A 20,334-nucleotide genomic window follows, 5' to 3' on the forward strand; every position below is an offset into this window, starting at 1 on the left:
TGTAATAGGGACAACGGAGAGCTGGCCAGGATTTTTCAGAAGAGAACCCAGTTTGTGCACAAGTGTGACTTGAAAATGATGGTCCCTGAAAGGCTGTGTTACTGAAGATGGTGTGACAATGTAAATAAAAACATCAACTGGGATGAAAGAGTAAGTTTCAAAGGGTTTTTAACAACAAATGCATTTAAAAAAATATTTCACTTACTTCTCCTTGTGAGATGTTTGTTCTCTTCTCATCTTTTTCTAGAAGGGGAAAAGATATGGATAGAGAAAAGTTAGTACAAACAGTGTTTCTCCCAGTGCTAAGTACTGCAACTCTGCCCTGACCCCTACAGCACTGTTGTAAATAAGAAATGACTCTGCTAGTTTACAGCTTTTCTTTCTCTTTTGTGTTTCTTAGAAAACTTGAGGCCTTCTTCTTCATAGGCGTTTAGGCACCTAACTCCCATTTTGCACTTAATCAATTTGTGCGTAAGATGAAATTATTTTTCTAGCGTTGTCTTAGTGTGATTAATGGTCAGAAAGCGTCAGCCTTCTGATGATGATTTCCCAAATATTTTACAAAGATCATGTAGGATCTTTGAAGCAAAGTAGCTTGGAGCTCTAAAACAAAATGTCACTAAAAATAGTGGCATCAGTCTCTCGTTGTATCAGTACCTTGTCTAAAATTTTCCATTTGCAGATAACCATGCGCAGTTTCCACCCAAGTCTGGCGGATCAGTAAATGTCGAACTGAAGGAAGAACTAGGTCTATGTCATATCCCTTCATCTAAGTTTTTTTTTAATTATAAACTGCTTGTGGTTGATGTGTGTGAGGGAAAGAGCCAGTTAAGGCAGACCGATAGCACTTCGTACTGTATTCTTTACCACTCTATCTGTGCACCTTGAGAGGCATTAAAATGACTAATACTCTAGGTTTAAAAGTGTGGATCAAAACAAAGCTGATTACTGAAGCATAGTCTGACAGATACAGAATTAGACAAGACAATCACAAGGCCAATTACTGCCACTGAAATTTGTATGAACTTTGGTAGATGACTCATCACTTCCTTGACTTTCTACCTGTAAATAAATATAGTAGCACCTATTATATTCTGCAAATTACTTTGAGATATGAAGACAGGCTGTCTAAATGGGTAATCACTCATAGGCTTGTAATTTTTATTGTTAGTTGTATGCAAGAGAGACATTGACTTCAAAGATTCGGTATTAGATTTTTTTTTAGCTCAGGATCCTGGATTTAGTTTGGAGGCTGAAATTGGAATAAATCTCAAACTTTCATCAGAGAACAATGAGAAGTTATGTCCCATTCCCTCCTGAAACCCTAAACTTGCCCAGATTCAAAGCGTTTTTGGTAAACCCAAGTAGAGGCTTGGATAAGGAACAAAAACTGAAAATCAGCAGCTTTGTCCAGTTTCCAGTTTCCAGTTTCACTTCTAAGAATATGCACAACTCTACGCCTTGGGCTTGCACTTTTAGAGTTTTAGACACCAAACCAGCCATGACCGTACACTTTCCAACCTTTCCTTTCTCCCGGCAGCCCTTGCAGGACAGGCACCTTTGTGAGCAGCAATTTGCCTTGTATGGAGTTAGAATAACCATTCATACCTGTAAGGCAGACGGTGCCAATGAATAACATCACAACAATGTGAAAATTTAAGAATGACTTACAAAAAAAAAAATCACACAAACAAACCAGTTTTCCAAATCCTGTAAACAGAGATTAGAAATGAGCCTACAGGTGCAAAAGAGACATGCTTGAGGCGGCAGTGTTCTGAATGAGTTGTGAAAAGAAACGAAAGGTAGAGATGGTTAGAGGTGCAGTTTGGTCAATTGCAATCCCACAGAAGCCATTTTGCTAGAATAGTCTATCATTATACCTGCTATAACTATATATGCTTGTACTACAATAAACTACTTCTGGCATCAAATGATGCCATGCAGAAAATTTCTAAGATAATAAAAAATATGATGAGACTAGAATGGAAAAGAAAGAAAGAGCATTACCAGTTAGCTAATGCAAATCAGATGCATCCACCTAATGGAAGTCGAACAAGCAGCAGACTTCTCACCCTTAAATCTCTGTCAAATCCATTGATAATAAGAAGCTCAATTGCTTTACTAAATTCTGTGAGCATACATTCCTTCTGAGAGGGTCAGGAAACGATCTGAAACCCCATCACAAATATCAGACTTGGTTCACAGGAAAGAATGAAATCCTTGATTCTTCAATGACCTTCAGTTCCCATCAATTACTATGGAATCAGGACCATCATACTTACACAGGAGGAGAAATTTCCTGATCATGTTTGTAACTAGGCAATTACATCACACTGCTCTAATTAGCTAACAGCAATTTAATCCACTAAAGTCGTTTCTTGGAAGGTTTTGTGGTTTTGTTTTAAAGTGGTATATTAGAAACCGTATGAAGAGCTGAGATCAGAGTTGTACATACCTAAGTTATTGGAAAGTAGAGGCACCCAAAAATAAGGTTAGAGCTTTAATTAGAGTTTCTTTACACCTCTGCTGAGGTAAAAGCCATTGTTGGCTTTCTCCTGTGCTGGGTAAACACTGTCTGAAGCTAGTGTGACCCTTAGGTCAGGTAAACAGAACTAGAACTTGGCAAAATAATGAAGGTTCAGGTTTTAGTCAGTGTTCACAGGAAGGGAAAAGGTCAGTTCCTCATATATGAAGGATTCAGTCTAAAGGATATTTCTATCAGTCCGAATATGAAAATAAACACTCTGAAATGAGCCCTTATTTCTCTAAGGACAGTCACTTCCAGAAGTACATCTGCCTATGTAGAGCTCATTTCAGCATTAGAGCTTTAGGCTTCAGTCTTTACCCAGTGCAAAATTCCCCTTACTTCCAGGGAAACCCAAGAGGTTTTGCCCACTATGTTATTGAAATATGGAGGAAGAAATAGCAAGGGATTTATCTCCTATAAGCTCTTGTTAGCACAGCCCTCCTGAATGTTTAGTAGCACAGTCACCCAACCAGACTGGCATAATATGCTGAGCTACTCCAAAGCTAGTTTTATACAAATGAGGTCAGAAACCAACCAAAGTCTAAGAAAGCTGGCTATAGGGACAACTGCTTGACACGGATCCTCATTTTTTTCCGTGAATCTCTGTGACTGCACAAACGGCATGATCGTGCTGGCGGAAGCCTTATGGTCATTTTAGAATGAGATTAAAATTCATCTGCCTCTCTTTTCCCAGTGGATAACGTTAATGCACTTGGAGCAACTGTGCAGGGCAAGAGGTGACATGTTTCAAAGGACTTGGCCTCTGATGTCACCCATGGGCTCTGCAGTGGAGTCATCCTGCAAAAGCTTATCTCATCCAGCTAAGTACCCTGCTTTCTTTCCCTGTGGCAAGAGCAAATAAAAGCCTTTTCTGTAGGGTTTCAGTCAGGCACTGGAGGAACAGAGCAGGTCACAGAGGGCAGCTTTTACACAGAAGAAACTCAGTAAGTGGCTGGCATAATTGCTGGAGAAAGTTTTGTGTGGAGAGTTTGGAATTTTCCTTTGGAAAACAAAGCTGGACATTTTCAGATAAAAATCACAGCGGGCTAGTAGAGCTTTGGATTTGGTAATTTTTTGTCATGGTGTCCTCCTATAATAGATTTAGGTTAAATAATGACCTAAAATAGAATGATCTGAATCTCAGAGAAATGAGTCTGAATAAAATTTAAGGGCACAATGTCACTGTGGGCCTGGAGCCTTCATATAATTCTGGCCTGAGACAATATAAAAACTGTGCCACTGGAGAAAGTAAAGTAGATGAAACAGAAGCAAGGAGCCAGCTTGTCACATAAGGACTGCAAGTGCAATACTGCAGATTTTAATGCAGGACAGCTGAAGCTACAAAGAAATCAGAAGATGCTAGTGCTATGAAACAGTCCAGCCAGTTTTGTGTTACTAGATTACATGAAACACCTTCACGGGGAAACATTACCATGCCAGTGAACAAAGCTTCATATCCTCAAAAATATGAAAGAAATGGACCAAATGCTGACATTTTACGAATACAATTGGTGGTCATATATAACTTTGTAGGTAGGAAAAGGAGACTTTAGTCTTCCTGGCTCTGTCTCTACCAAGCCTCCTTGCCTCAGGCATGAGTGAGGCTCATGTCTTTGGGCAGCGGGAAGCAGTGCTGTGCTCCCAACTTTGCTGCATGTTAACTGCGTAACCAGTCAGACTTAAATGGCACAAATCCATACAATTTCAGGAACTAGATGAAGAAATGGATAATTTATCAAGTAGTTCTTCATCCTCCTGCCACTTAGTGGCAGATGGACCTGATTTTTTTCTGAAAATTTTAGTTTTGATCATTTCACATTTAAATTTCCTGATCAGTAAAATCAAGGATATTTATGTATTTATTTAATCTACCAGCTTGCCTCGCTGCTGTCTGACATTGGTAGCTGGCGAACAAGCTCATTGAAATGTGATTGCAAAATTGACCAGCATAACATTATTTTGCTTTTCTGCTATCAAAACTACCCTTCAAACAAGGAAAGATCAAAATATATCTTATGCTCTGCATTTGGCAAAATTCTCACTGCCCTTCACCAGAGCAGCTAGCACCTCATGTCACTTTACTAAACTGCCAAGGTAAGAAACAGCAAAAAAAAAATCCAATAAGACAAGCATATGAAATGCTCATCCAATTAATTGTTTGACTTTTGCTTCCTGGTTTTTATTTGCCTGTATCTAGCTATGAAAATTTGACTACAGGTGTAGATGTAATTACATTTAATTACTAAAAAATATCCTAGTAAGCTCTGCTGGCATGAGTGTATGTTTCTGAAAATTTTCACTTTGAAAACCTCCTCATTAAACTACACTTTTCCAGCTGCTCTGGTAAATGTAGCTAGAGGGTCTTTTCCCCTCCTTAGTCAAGTGCTGACAAGAGAGTATGCATGTTACAGTTCTGCTGCGTTTCACACCCTAATGGGCACCTAAATTACTGCCTGGTCCTTTAGGGAACGCTAATACCAAGGTCTGGATAGGAAGTAATAATAAAAACGTTGAGGAGAGAGGAGTTTGCTAGACACACAAGCATTTCCTTGCTTACTCTATAAGGTGCTTTCTGCTAGGATAAGCAATACGCTAACGAAACTCTGTTGACTTGACAGTGCCTTCACTACCAGCGCTCCTGTCATTTGGCTCAGAATTGAATGTGGAGTGGATGGCTTCTTTACATTAAGTATTGGTATGGTATAACAACGTTGACCGGTTTGAGATGACACAAAAAGCCCCAGTGGCGGAACTGATTGAACCAAAGGACAGAGATGAGTTACAAACGTGCCATGTCGGACTGAGCGGAGTTTGGCCTGTGGTCGGTGTCAGGCTCATACTTACGCGGAGCTGTGGAAGGAGCAATGCTCCTGCAGGGTTGGTGCGCTGTGCGGCGCTGTGGCCTTCATCACCACATTTCAAAAACAAAGTGCATAAGCATGCTACTGTCTTGAAAAGTTATAACAAAATAATTTCAGATGAAATTACATAGTGGCCTTTTTCACTGATTTTTACTATTTTCTTTCCTAAAAAAATAAAATAAAGAAATCTCTGTTCTGCACAATTCTCTTCCTACGCAGTGAGATTCTTTGGGTTTATGTTAATATACTTCTGTTCACAGCATTAGAAAGCTGAATTGAAGGCAATCCTAAAAAAGAATAATAGGCCTCTACAGGATTTTTTTTTGCATGAGTACATGTGTGTGTGTTTGTGTGTGTGTGTGTGTGTGTGGACACAATTCTTTAAAAGAAAATTATTCTCTTAGTGTATTGTTAGCACGGTCCAAACACAAAGTAAGAAAGCATTCATTTCTATTCAATTTTGGCAGGGCTTCACCATGCAAAAGAGTAGGATGTTTTTGGATCTGGATGCAGAGCTACAAATTCAGCACGGTGACAGTGAATGCTGGAGAACTGAGGAAGAGCCCCCTCCAGGCAGCCCGACCTGGGGCTCAGCACAGCGCTGTGCTTCGCCAGCGGAGGAAAGGGTCCCCAGGTCCCTGCTCCTGCGCCAGTGGGCAGTGTCGCGGCTGGCAGCCCACATCAAGGGCTTGCATTCCCCTGAGCTTCCTTTACATCAAGCCCAGTTCTTCTCAAATCAGTGGGAAACAGGTCTGCAATGAGTGTATTACTAACTAACTTTTAGTATCTACAAGTGATTCCAGCCCAAGTAGAACTGGCCATGGTGTCTCCCACATTAATTTGTCTCCATGCAGCTCCAGTTTGTACAGAAGTTTTTTGCAACTGCCTCCTGACTGCAACCAGCCTTTCAGATCCCACTAAAGTGCCATAGGCCATATGAGTCAGCTCTTTGGACACATTAAGGTAAATTAGCCTGTTCATATCTATATAGTTTTGTATTTCCCACCTTGGGTACTGAAGCACTCATTACCAGTCCTGAGCAATGGTAGCAGTCTCCTTCATTAGGAGAAATCTGTGCTAACGGTGCTGAAAGTCAACTCATAAATGAAGAAAATAATCATCTATTTGCTCCCAGCGCAAAGGCATCTGTTCCAAACACTGTCTGCATCGCTGAAAACCACATAGACTGCATCTAAGGACCCATGGACAACTGCACAGCCTGTAGAGTAAGAAATAAAACCACCTTTCATAGATTACATAGATCAAACTTCTCTAAAACATACAGTCTGAGATTATGATTTTGTTTGGAGGAAACTGGAGACATTGCAAACCTCAGATGTGAATCTAAATGTATTTGTATACATCATATGAATTGCAGGGAATTATAGCGCCTGATTCACCACCTTGTTATTCCAGTTTCATGCCAGCGTAACTCATGGAAATCGGTTAGTTTCACTGGCACAGAGCACAACAATGATGAATCAGGTCTGCAGCCTTACCACAGAACAGTCATAAATTTTAACAAGCATTAAAAAAAAAAAACAGCTAGCTTTTCCTAAGCTTCTCCTGAGCTTTTTGTTGTTATCTTCTCATTTTCCTTCCCAAATCTGTTACATGGAAATAAAGAAAAATTTAAAAAGTCCCATAAATGAAATATAACTTCTCAAAATATACATTGGAGTATTCTGGATAAGAATTTAAATTTAATTTTTTATTTTCTCCCCTCTGACCAATGATGACTGACTAGTTCTTTCTGCTTTCTTGGATACTATGGGCATACAGGAGGCAAAACACTATGTCATATTCATAACCGTAGCCATTTGCTAACGGAGATCACCTTGCAGTGCCATCAGGAAGCATGCATCCAAACGGATGGACGTAGGGAAGAGCGTATCTGTATCAGATGGGCTTCGCTGCTGTGCGGATGGAGAACAGGAGCTGAGCAGCTCTTACTCATCTTGTAATTCACACAAGTAGCCACCTGCCCCCAGGAGGGTTGGGCGCTGCCCTCCCAGGAGATGGGGTGATGCCTTCCTGCCTCCTCAGGGGCCTGATGGTCAGGGCTGAAACCACAGGCAACATCGAGACCCTGCTGCAGCTAATGCCCGGGTGACAAGTCTGTCTGATTCTTCACCTCTTCTGGCTGCCGTAAACTCTTTTGGACACAGGACTCTTTTCGATACTACACTGGCTTCAAATGACAACACCAAAAACTGGTGGAGCGCATGTCATGTCTCTGCCTAAAACTGCAGGGGGGGGGGGGGGGGAAAGTCATTTTAACAGTTTTTAAGGATTCTGGCAAAATATGCATCATAATTGGAGGTTTTTTATGGGGACGGAAGACAAAACTAATTTGACAGAAATGGCAAAAGGAACTTGTACTACTTGACAGGAGCTTTTTTTTTTTTTTTTGCACTATTTTTATTATTTTACTTACTATCCCGGTTGTGAAGAACTAGAACACAAAGCAGCTTTCATGAAAAAGCCTGTCATGAAAAAAGCACATGTAGAAGTTTATTTCTGTAATACAGAACGCGCTGTCTCCCCCACATATCGGGGGCACTGTTCTGCAGTCCTGTCCCACGCGAGGGCTGGGGGAGCGGGGAACGCCTGAGCAGGCTTTTCCAAACGTGAAGCCCCTAATCAGTCACATGGGGACAATTACAGACTTGGCAATTCCTCCTAGATAAAGAAATCAACTCCAGGAGAAATACTCTTTTAAAATAAATCTTCTGTTCAAATAACTGATGCAAAGATTGCCTTCAAATCACAATATAAACAAGGCTAGGCTTGAATTTAAAGTCTTTTCATTGCTTTCTAAGCCCCACAAGCTCCTTTTTGGTGAAGTAAACAGAAGTGGTTTTCAAAGAACAACTGACTAATATGGAACCAGAATGAAGTGAAAGGGTTTTTTTTCTTTTGGGCTCTCAGATGACACATATGCTGGACACAATATAAATGTCTTACCAGCTGAAGTAAATTATCAAAAATAAAGAATTCATTTAAAATCATTCCTAATGTTCTAGATAAACTTCTTCTTACATAATTTGCAGATGACCAATTCATCAAATTACAGAAAGGAGAAACTGGCAATAAGACCACAAGGTGTCACTGCATGCAGAAATTTCAGTTCAGTTTTTAAGAGTCTGTTGCTTCAGAGCTCTGTTAAATTAACTCATTCCAAAGGAATAGCATTTAGTTGAAAGCAAATAATTTCTTCTGTTTCAGCACAACTAAGTTAAGTTAACACACAAGCTAAGATATAAATCTTTGTAATTGGTCTCTTGTGCAGACACTGTGCCGCCTATTACACCCCGATAATCCAAAAAGAGCAAGATACTTTAGTGCTTCATTTAACTTCATATTATGGGAAAATGAATGCTTCTCCAAACAAAACGATTCCAGCACAGAAGCTCAGAACATCTTGAGGGCTACTTAGTGTAAATACTGTGGCAAATATAAGGTCTACATCAGCAAAACAGATCAGACAAAGCAGAATTTGTGAGGGAAGTGAAAATCAGAATCATTTTACCACTGACTTCACTAAGCCTCAAGCAAAAGGAAGTTTTGCCATTGACTTGTCGAGATTTCATCCAAGATATATAGCACAAGTCAAGAAGAAAAGCAAAAGAAAAAGGAAGAAGCAAAGCAAAGAAAAAAGAAGCAGACAAGACTTGAACTACTTTCTCATTTAAAGAACTAGTCCTAGAGTTACTGCAGCCAGGAAAGAACTTCAGCCATATGTAGATCAGGTTCTTAATCTGAACTAAGATTCATCACCTGAATCAAATAATGACAGTCACATTAACATTCACTCCAGTTTTGAAGAGCCAGGTTAATTCACTCAACTAAATAAAAATAAGTGAGAGAAACTGAAGAAAACTGCAGTGATTGGCAATGCTGAATTTAAAATGTTTTGCCTCTGGGCCTAAAATTTGATTGTAAACTCAAGTTTCAAAAATATGCAAAGCAAAGGTTTAAAAGTTATATGATTTTCTACATGTAACTTTTATGGATATCCATTCGGGATGATTCTTTCTAACCAGCTCTTGCTCTTGTAGATTGAAACATGGATAAGAAAAGTTCGCTTCCTCCTGAAGTAAATAAAAGTAGAAACCCAGAGAGTATTTCATATTCTGGAGTGAGCTCCCAGTAGCACGAGGGCAGAAAGTCATTACAGTAGACGAAAGAACCAAACAGCCAGCAGAGCCGAGTGTGCCTGGTAGCGCTGCAGGTTCAAAGGGAAGTACAAGGAGACCTTGGAAAAGTAGAGACTGTCACAGAGATATGGATCAACATAAAGGACAAGGACTGCAAAATCAACCTAAAGCATAGTGTGGTGTCTCAGAATTTATCTGACTATGCAAGAGGAGACCTTACCTAATTGCAAGTTTATATTGACACAGGGTCTACTCTGACACAAAAGCAGACGTCAATAAAGATTACATCTCTGCTGCATGGGATGAGGGCAATTTCCACACTCACAACATAACCTTACCTAGCCTGAAAAATAACAGTGAAAGAAAAGGCTCACATGAAGGAAAAAGGAAGGAAAGTAGAAGGAAAAGTGAAGTGAACATAAAGACTGCTTTTTAAAAGTTACAGAACAGCTTGCTATTGAGTGACTACCAGAAAACATTCAGAGAAACAGGTTCAAAGAGCAGAAACTTCTCCGTGAAATCAATGTGACTAAGCAAAACATACTGCCAGACCATTAAATATTTGCAAATAATGGCTAATGAATGAACTACCAACCAAACTGCATTCACAAAAACTACCCAAGTAGCTTGCAATTAATCTGTCCACTGACCGCATAAAAGTCATAGCAATGTATCAGTTTGTGAAAAGACTTAAAATGTTAATTGAATACAAAAAAGAGGCTAAACACCTTGAGAAAACAGTTCCTCAAACTGTGAATTCTTCAGTAATAATGAACAACATTATTAAAGTGTCACCTTCCAGCTGCTTGCGTGCTTTATGTTCAGGTTATGTTTAAATGGCACAAAGACTGAAGATCTAAATACAACTGAGGCAAAGATTATGAGAAAAATCTTTGGTCACCAGAAATACAACACTAACCGATCTCCTGATATACATCGAGCCATTTCCCAACAGAGGAATCAGTTGTGATGAAAAATACCTCAGAATTGACCCGCTGATGGCAATCTTTGTATTGGAGTTACATCTGTGATAACTACCAATGATGTGAGACATTTCATTCTTTATTGTGAGCTGTAAGAGTATTCTAAGCTCTAAAATAAGAAACAGCAGCAGCAGCCGCCGCCGCCAAAAGTAAGAAAGTCAAACACTTCTTAGCGTGCTATAGCTCATAAAGCCATGAAAGAAAAAAGAAATTTATCATAGCTGAGTAGTTGCGTATTGTATACCCTGGAAAGTGACATTTGCCATGGGAGAAGAAAATTAGAAAACAATAAAATTCTTCCTTAGACAGTAATTCAGGCTTTGATGATTATTGCTGCCTATGCAGTTTCCTTCCTTATGAATTAATACCTCAAGGATTTCAGTAAGAATGCATTTTAAGGCTAGTTTTTGCCAGCTACAGTCTCCTTTCTAGTTTGCACATACTATAGAACTCCTCATATACATGCACCAGTATATGCATGAGTCAAGTGAGCTGTTAAGAATAGTACTTCTTGGGTTTTAGAACCCCTTGTACAAAAGAAGATGCAAATACCAGTTACACAAATTCATTGCTTGGTCTCATACCTGGAAGCTTTCAAAGAGTCAATGAAATGAGGCTCCATACTCTCATTCTCACTGCGAACACGACTAGACAGGATGGAAATGACAAGGCAATAATTTGTTAACCAAGGCTAGGATAGCCTGTAATTTCCAAAGACGTTTTTCAGAATTTCTACTAACCTCACTAAATACCAGAGGCAGAGGTGACCCTATGTTTCATTTTATACATCTCCATCAGTGCTAGCACAAACAGAAACACATCACCGTGACTCATACAAAATGAACTGTTCCACACCCTCTTTCAGGATATGCTATATATATTAAGGCATAACTCATACACTAGCATCAGCATTTTAGGAGTCCTGACAGTACATTTCTGAACAATTACAGCCCTGCTGTCTGCTTACTGTATTTCAAAACCAGATAGTAAAACTTAAGGTTTGCCTGGATCAAAAAAAGCTTCTGGATCACAATTCTTGAAAAGGAAGCTGACATTCAGGAAGTTTTCTCCTTTTTCTTCCCCCACATTCAGTTTTTAGCTCATCAAAACAATTCCATTTCAAAGGGAAAAGGTTATAAAATAGCACTTAGCAATACAAGTAGGTTACATTGAGACCAGCAGGTCTTGTAGGTTAAACTGTTCTGTGATTTTGTAGCTGTCCCAGGCAGCACCTGCGGATGCTGATATAATAAGGAGAAGGCGGAGCAAGTGTGGTGGCTGTCTATGAGAAACGGTGGCTAGGATGGCAGATATTCTTGTTGGGTGGTCATCAGAGAAAAGGCAGGAAAGGGTCACCCAGATCTTCCATGTGTTATGTTGTTGTCGGAGAACAGCTGTGCAAGGGACACTTCAGAAAGACTTAAAGGGAGTGCTGTCGCCACTAGCCTCTCTCTTTTCTGAGCAACAGAGACTTAATGCTGAAAGGTTTGGACTGTGGGATGCCCACGCAGCAGGGTGAATGGTACTGTAGGATGCAATAGGGCTTAGTGCGTTATTGGACTCTCCATCTGGCTCATTCAAGCTCATAGTCTGCTCTGTGTGCCTCTCCCTTGCTTATATTGTCAGAGTGAAGGATATGGCCTCAGGTGAACAACAGCTTTTAAAAGGCACATTTGTCTACTTAGCTCCACTAATAGGCTTTTGTAGGTGCAGTTGCATCATACAGGATGAATAATTGTAAAGCATCCATCCTCTGTGGTATGTCTGTGTCCCAAACATCCCAGCGAAACCACATATGAAGAGTGAGCATGTAACTGCACCTCATGCTGCTACTATGGTATTTTTCTGACGTCCCAATAAAGCCACTGGTGATCAGAAAAATATTTGGAACATTGATTTTAAATACAGTCACATGAACAGGGTTTTGCAGAGGAGGAGGGGAAAACAGCGCTGATCCAATGGACATATAGTTTTATTCTGTGCTGGAACAGTTTTGATTACTGCAAAAAGAGATTTGACGGGGCTAGCTGACCTCATTTCCACCAGCTCGTGACAGAGACGGTGCAGACTGTCAGCAAGACAGAGGCGAGCGTTGCACCTCCTCTGCGTGCTCGCTCAGCTGCAGCCGTCTAGCCTTGTGCAGCTGATGAAAACTCCTGTGATTTACAGCTACTTTTTTTTGTTGAGTCTCTGCTAGCATTCAGTTCAGATTTGTTAAATTTCTACTTCAAGCATATTTTCAAAAGAAGCTTCAATTTCAGCTACTTCGTATGAAGAGTTAAATTTTCTCTCTGGCAGGTCAATAAATGGGGCTATCTTGATTGATGCTGGAAGTGCAATTCCGCCCCCCCCCCCCCAAAAAAAAAAAAAAATCCGAGCATAATGAGGTTAGTGCTAAAAGCTGGATTCTCTCTCATCTCTCAGTACTATTTATTAATCCTGCACACGTCACCATGGTAAATGAATGCTGCGTTAAATACTAACTAGTAGAGGTGAGATAAACTCTGCTTTGTTTTTTTTCCCCCTCAGCAAGGCTGAAATGGATTATTAATGGATTTTAGTGCATTGCTTTGTTTATGTAAAATGTAAAGGCATCAATATTATCACACTATCAAAGTATAATTGCAACAGTCTTAAAATAATTCTACAATGTTATTCAAAACACTCTCTTTCACTATGTTCAAATGAAACTGTTAACTATTATTTTAAATTACTTCATCGTCTTCAAATTGCCGCTAAATATTTTGCCATTAAAAGACACTCAAAATACAAACATAATTTTTTTTGCAGGATCTATTTTGAATTATTCTAATCTGAACATTTTTAATGCTACCAAGCCAAAAAAATTGTATACTTGTGTAGCTGTATTAAATACAGCATAAATGCTGTGACTATAAGAAGCAGTTAATTACAGCTAGGCATTTCATTTTTTAAATACAAAACTCACAAGCTAATTCGGAATCCTCACCAGAAGCAAACTGCACAAAGTGTTTCATTATTTAGCTTAGTGCAAATCTGTTAGGGTACTTCTGGCAAAATATTAAGCCTTATGAGGGTAATAAAGTCAGAAGTTGTCAAACTAACTTTCTCACCTTGCCAACATTATGTAGTTATGTACACTGCTATTTTCTACCCACAATGATACACCTCTTTGTCATGTTAATAAGCAGCAAGATGACAACAGAAGGAAATAGTCCAAAAGCTTATCTGACGCTGAACAATCAAGCAGCTGGAGATCTGTAACATGAAGCCATATATATTAAAAATGATTTACAAATGATCTCCTAGGATGGAAGAAGGCTGTTTCTATTGTGCTTTTGTATATGGAACGAGGAAAACAGATAAAGAGTACAAGGTTCAATTCTAAAAATATCTCCTTTACTTTCAGATAGTTCCACGGACATTGAACCTCCAGCCCAAAGCCAACAGCAGGCAAGCACAACAAGCGTGTCATGAGATGTGCTAGGAGCTCAGCTGCACTGACAAAAAGTAGATACATTTACCTATTAGGTATTTGAGGCTGAAATGGGAGAAATGAGTAAACACAATTCTGCGAGTTGGGAGCGAGTAAACTGTTTGGGCTTCCTGTCCCCTCAGCTGCACCACTTCTCTGATCTAGGGCAGAAATTTGAGTTCTGGCTGTAAACACTCAACCTCTATTTCCAGTCTGCTGGGCTGGTTCAGTTCGTTTCTCAAACGAGAGCCGGTGCGGACTATGTTTGAGTCACATATTTGATCTTCTCACTGAGAGAAACCAATTGCTGGTGAACATGAGAGATTTCTTGACTTCTTTTAACGGTGAATTTACTCGCCTCAGCCAATTAGATTGTAGTCAGTAAAAGAAACTAAGTTTATATGTGCCAGGTAAAATATGCCTATGACATCTTAATTAAACACTGGAAATGAATGAAGCATGGATTACAACAGTCCATGAAAAATGATGCAAATAAGTGAATTCAACTTAAGCATGCATGACATCTTTTTGCTTTGACTTTCTCCAAGTAGCTGGTTTTCATTACAAAAATTTCTGAAAAAAGGACACTAATTATTAGCACTAATATAAATTGTGAATGACATAATTCCTTGTGAAATTCACTGTTTCTGTAACTTATGTTTTTAGGATGTACCTGGTTTTTTGAGAGAGGTGAGGAGGAGAAAAAGAAGCCAGAGTCCTCGAAATACCTACAAGTACTTAGCAGGAGACGTTTTTCCTGCCAAACTCATGTGGGCATTCCCAACGGAGGAAACTGTCTCAGGAGATGCTGCCTCACCCAGCTGCCTGTCTGCTCTGAACACCTTGCAGCAGTGAGAGGTGGCAGCTCCTGGCCCTCAGGGAGCAGGACCCTGGCCCCCAAGACAAGGCAGCCCGGCTGCGGGTCCAGCTCCAGGCTCAGAGCTGTTTGGTGACACCTGGCAGCCACTGGAGGCAGGTTGCTGGACAGCAGTAGGGTTGGTGGCTTTGAGCACTATTGAGACCCTGGTCCTAGAAAGGAGAGGTCTTGCCACTGTGAAAGGGAGCTATTTCTGGATCCCAGCTCCCATCGAGTTCAACACTGCTCTGGCTCCTTACTCAAATAAGGACTCTACTTTTCTCCTCATTTAGAGCATTACCTAACAGACTAAAAGAGACAGTTCAGACTCAGTCTTTCAGCCAGTCATTCAGCTGAACAATTCAAGCTTTGGACTGTGTTGTCTACTTAAATAGATTACCTGTACATATGACAAACTTTAGGGTCAAACAGTGCAGCTAGTAACATGAACGTATAGTTCTAGAGGCAGTTGAGCTCACTGGCCATCACAAACCTGCTACTCGGAGATCGCTCAGTTCGCTTCCTCTGTTAAACATCCTGTTGTCAGACTGTGTTATCCTTTGAGGCTGTTTTGTTTCTTCAGAGAGATGCTTTACTGTATCAGCTGTGTGGTCCAGGGATTTCGACTCTCAGTTGCAAGTGGCAAAGGCTCATCCTGAGCTGCCGCTGAAGACCTCATAGCGCTTCCTAAGCGGATAACGTCCTTGCAGTCCTCATACCCCTGTACCAAACCAGTTCCTCAGTCACAAGTTAAAGCAACCTGAAGGTGACTTTTAACTGTCTTAACCCTTACGCACACAATAGCTTATTAGCAGCCCTGATGTCTACAACAGCCAAAGCAAGAGCGGGGGCAGAACAGTGGCCATACATCACCCAGAGAGAGCTCAGCTGGCATTACAGTCTCCTGAAGTTACTAGAGCTGTTCAGAGTGAGAGAAGATCTGAAACTCCTGGCTCTTTTTCATCTGCAAAACTTGTGGCTTGCCCAAGCACTATATGAAACAGTGCATAGGAGTGTGTTTTATACAACGACTAAAATGTTCCCAGTGAATGTTTATATTTGTGGACTAATGCATTTCCTGACCTGAAAGAACAGCACAAATGCATTGGATCTTATCTCGCTTAATTTCTGAGAAGGAGAAATAAAATACAGACTAGAAATGACAATGAAAGCTAAGTTAATTGGAAACAGTGCAATCACTCAACTAGCCACTGGGTAGACACGTTTCACAAAAATCTCTACGTTTACCAAGAGCGAGGAAAAGAAAAGTAACTAAATAAAGCAGTGAGCTTGATTCCAGAGAGGCAGCCTGGCCAGGATGCCCAGTTGCAGCTTCTTAGCAGTGAAATGCACCTACGGCGTTCAGCACTGCAGCATCAGGTCTCATCTGATATTGCTTTCAGACTTACTTACCACGGCATGTATCTTCCACAGAATAAAGTTTTAAGGTTTAGGTCCAGATCCCGTTAGGCTAAGCAGAAAGGATAGTGAATCAGAGCCCACTGCAGCTGTTTGAAATCTACTCTTAAAGGGTGAAGGATATTTAAAATACCTTCTGCAAAATCTTATTAACCAATCTACTTGCTGGATCTCAAAAGCATCTAGATGCCTTTGTGATTACCACTAATTTAGGCACCACAGTGCACCGTTATCCTAAACAGATTAAAACCTAGTCCTCCCACTTGCTGCCTTTACCACACCGTGGAGTGCATGACAGCTCTTTTGGCAGACGATGACTATGACATATAAAATCCTCACCCTCTCATGAAAACAGAACATGCTTCCTGTCCACGCAGTATGGGAGTGCCTGCGTTTGAAAGACGCTAAGCAAAAGGAAAGATTTTTTTCTTTAAAGAGAAAAAACAAACTTTCATTGCTTCTGTTTGGAGCCTGTGAGCTGTCACCTCTGGGACGCATTAAAAACTACTCAGACACAGTTTCCAGTCTTTTTTTTTTGTTTTATTTTTTCAGTTCCAGAGCTTTTCTTTTCATTTTCAAGGATCGCATCACGGCATCTTTATATAAGATGCGTAAGGAACTTACGCTGTGGCTTGTCCCAGGGACTTCTCTGATTTTGAACTGCAGAGTAAATTCAAAGAAACCTGAAGACAAGAATATTCTAGCCCAGTTTATATCGACACGAAAAAAGGATGTAGTTTGCCACTGAGCATTTGCAGACATACTAGCTACACGAGCCAGCAAACAGCAGGATTTACTCAACCATATATACTCTCTTCTGCGTTCCAGAGTCCTTTTGTCACATGTTTGGCCTCATGCAATGTTTGTTATATATATTTCACTGTCCTGTGTCAGCTGGCCCTGCTGGCCCCCCCATGCTAACGGGGGATGCAGGCCTAAATATCACAACGGCTCTCACCGCCCTGACTGCCAGCACCTGATCTCTGGTCATCTTTTGCCACTACTAACACACACAGAGTGGCACCAACCCTGTGGCATGCGTGCAGGGAAACAAATCTTTTTCATTGCTTTTTGCCATACCTCCCTAATGTCCTAGAGCAAAATAAAAGCAGTCGGCATACTTAAATGGTGTGCACATTTAGCATATAGAAAAGCCGAATAGTGTAACAAAAAAATAAATACAGTTAATGACAGTTTTTAGTGATGAACTGCTTTTCTGAATACTTTACTACCATATTAGAAGCCTAACTTTTCAATTGAAAACAGCTGTTATTGGCTTACTCACTTTCTATTTCCTGAACCAAAGCAAGCAGTGCGTCCTAAGTAGCCAGAATCTCGTGCTTGTGAAAAACATATCAGTTTTCACGAACTGTGAGGCCAAGAATTCTCTTCAAGTTTCAGTGAAACTTTTGTCTGAAAAAAGGATTGCAGGAGAGGTTTTGCAGCCTGCTAGAAACACCTGTCTCATATCTAATAGGTTTTCTTTGATCCCAGGTTATTTTGTCTCGTGAGAAAAAGATATGAGCGTTAGATGTAAAACAAATACACCCATTTACTTAGAAGTACAATATAACAAATATTAGTCAGAAACATTCGTTTTCTTTAGACAATATGGCATTTCTTCCCTTCAAGGATATACTTGTGGTGTAGTTTTCTTCGTCAGAAAAGCATGGCTAAAATGAATCTACTTTGGGTTGTCATGGGATTGCAGCAGGTGTAAGGACAATTATGGCTCCCGCCACCCATCCAGCTGTGTTGTTTGCTACCATACTAAATATTGACGCTGATCCTGAGGCATCTAAGCAGGCCGCTGGGGAACCAGCGGCAAGCTGAAAGGCGCGAATCCCTGTCTGGGCAACTGAAAATCAGCTGGGAGCACAGCAGGAACACTACTAATGCAACACAAGTTGCAAGCAAGTTTCTTCTCTGGAGATGGGTACAGCTTTCACGTCTTCAGTTACAATTTCCAGCATTCAGAAAACTCAGATTTGTACCAATTTGTACTTGGCATATATGTTTTATATTGTTTTTGCAGTGATAATATCTTTTTTGCCTTGAAATGAGAGTCATGAAAACAAAAAGGCAGCTCTGGGGAAGAATTATCAAAACACTGTGCTATGTTTTTCTTATTTCTAAACACTGAGTAACATTTACGTTACAAGCAAGGAAGCCGAAACATGCAACTAGTAAAAAGAAGAGCTGGAAATGGCAGAACGTAGAAAGCTCAGAAATGCAGAAGTTTTTCCTAACGTTTACCCATTCGAGAAGACCGAACGCTTTGACACAAGTTGAACAGACTTTGCCAGCCAGATCGTTTGAAGTTGCATTGGCTCCGTGACAAAGCCTGCCCTGGCATTGTTTTCTGATCAAAGCGAGCACTAATGACGTTCAACCTGAGATGTGGTCTGAAATGTTTTCCTCCCTCAGCCGTCACTTTTCTACATCACTAACAGCTTATTTTTGAGCCACTGCAGTATGACGCTCTGCTAATTTACAGCACGGTTAGACTTTTGCTTCAAGTAGTAAGAACTGATTTTCACATATATTCTCCTCTGCTTCGTAAGGAGACGGTAGCTTTTGCGTATATTATGGCTGCGCAAAAGAAGGTTGCTTACAGGGTACAGTAATTTTTAGTTTCTCTTGCTTCCAATGATACAAAACAAAGGGGAAGCGGGAGAGCTTTAGAAATTTTTGGATTAAGCTATTGTGCAGCACAATACTTAAATGTGTCTTTAAAACTAAGCATATGTTTATGTTCCTTTTTTAAAGCACGTAGACACGGAGTGACTGTGGCTATAGCAGGATATGACTGGGTTTCCCAAGTAGCCCATACAGGAATTTTGCAAAGGGCAAGATGCTGCACATTTTTGTAGTTCTGTTCACTAATATCTGTCTTTGCTTTCACAAATAGTAAATGGCTCTTTTAATTTCAAAAAAAGTAAAGTTGATTAACTATTATGAAATCACACACCAGATGCCCATAAAAATATAGCTACATTGACAGCAACTGATGCACAATAGAATTAAGTAACTTCATAACTTGAGTCGTGATTTTTTTTGGTGCTACTTCCTCTGCTCGGATCCATCCCAGAGCAATTTACAGAGTGTTTTCAGAGAAAGTTAAGGGCTTATGCATTTTTATTTTGCTTCACAATCTATGTTGTCCACTGCAGTCACTATTGTTGCTGTTGCAATTCAGATTTCTCTTTTGCTAACTTTGACTGCAACTATATTTCATGCCCACCAGAGCGAACAGGAGAAAGTGCACCAGTCAATGATATCACATGCTGGGTATAGCTCCTGCAGTCAGACCTACCACCTGTCTTTAAATGATTTAGTGTGGCCTGGCGCTTACTGTCTCCTTGGAAGAAAGCAAGCCAAGCAGACTCTTCTTATAGTTTTTGAGAAGCTGTCATTAGTTTAAAATTATTTAGCCTTAGTAACCACTCCATCTTCACTTTAAGGAACGATGGCCCTTACCTAAGGCAGTGAAGACAGATTCCCGTCAAATCTGCAGTAGACGTCAGGGATGGATGAGAAGACTTAGAAGAAAACAACTGTTTCAAACTTTCGCGCAGCACAACTCAAACTGAATTTATTTTAAAGTTCTGAAACATCCAAACACATTTTTACTCCCTTCTGGTTTCCAGATGGGTCTGCATCCAGAATGTCAAAATACCACAAAAATGCTGCTTTTTTCCTGCTGCAATCGGGAGCAGCTGCAACAAAAGGCTACAGAAAAGCCTGATTCTTAGAAAATGTGTCTCTTTTTTTTCAAAATAAAATAAGTTTAGATCATTTGAGTAAACATTGCAGGGGCATCTAAACATTTAGAAGCACACCAAGACACACATTTCAAACCCTTGGAAGCATATCTTTCACTAGACTGTTTACTCCTTAAGGAGGGAATTGAGTGCTCCAGTGGGTAAAAGTCAAGAGACAGGATTCAGCTTTCCAGCTCTAACTGGGCAGGTGACTATGACAAACCCACTTAAATTCTCCGCCACTCAGTTTCCCCACTGATCTAGAGAATCACGCTCACAAGGCAATACGTTGAGAGTCAAGTTTATATCA

The 20,334-nt window shown here is 40.3% G+C and overlaps 1 protein-coding gene across 1 annotated transcript in view; it reads right to left on the reverse strand.

Annotated features, from left to right (window-relative positions):
• Nucleotides 1-20,334, reverse strand: part of PPP1R1C (protein phosphatase 1 regulatory inhibitor subunit 1C) — a 50,122-nt gene that overhangs the window by 24,656 nt on the left and 5,132 nt on the right. The window contains exon 3 of the mRNA XM_009676319.2: nucleotides 206-243. Within this exon, the coding sequence (XP_009674614.1) occupies nucleotides 206-243 (38 nt within the window). The remainder of the gene's footprint in view (nucleotides 1-205; nucleotides 244-20,334) is intronic.

This window comes from Struthio camelus, chromosome 6 (assembly GCF_040807025.1).
Source record: "Struthio camelus isolate bStrCam1 chromosome 6, bStrCam1.hap1, whole genome shotgun sequence".
Taxonomy (NCBI): Eukaryota; Metazoa; Chordata; class Aves; order Struthioniformes; family Struthionidae; genus Struthio; species Struthio camelus.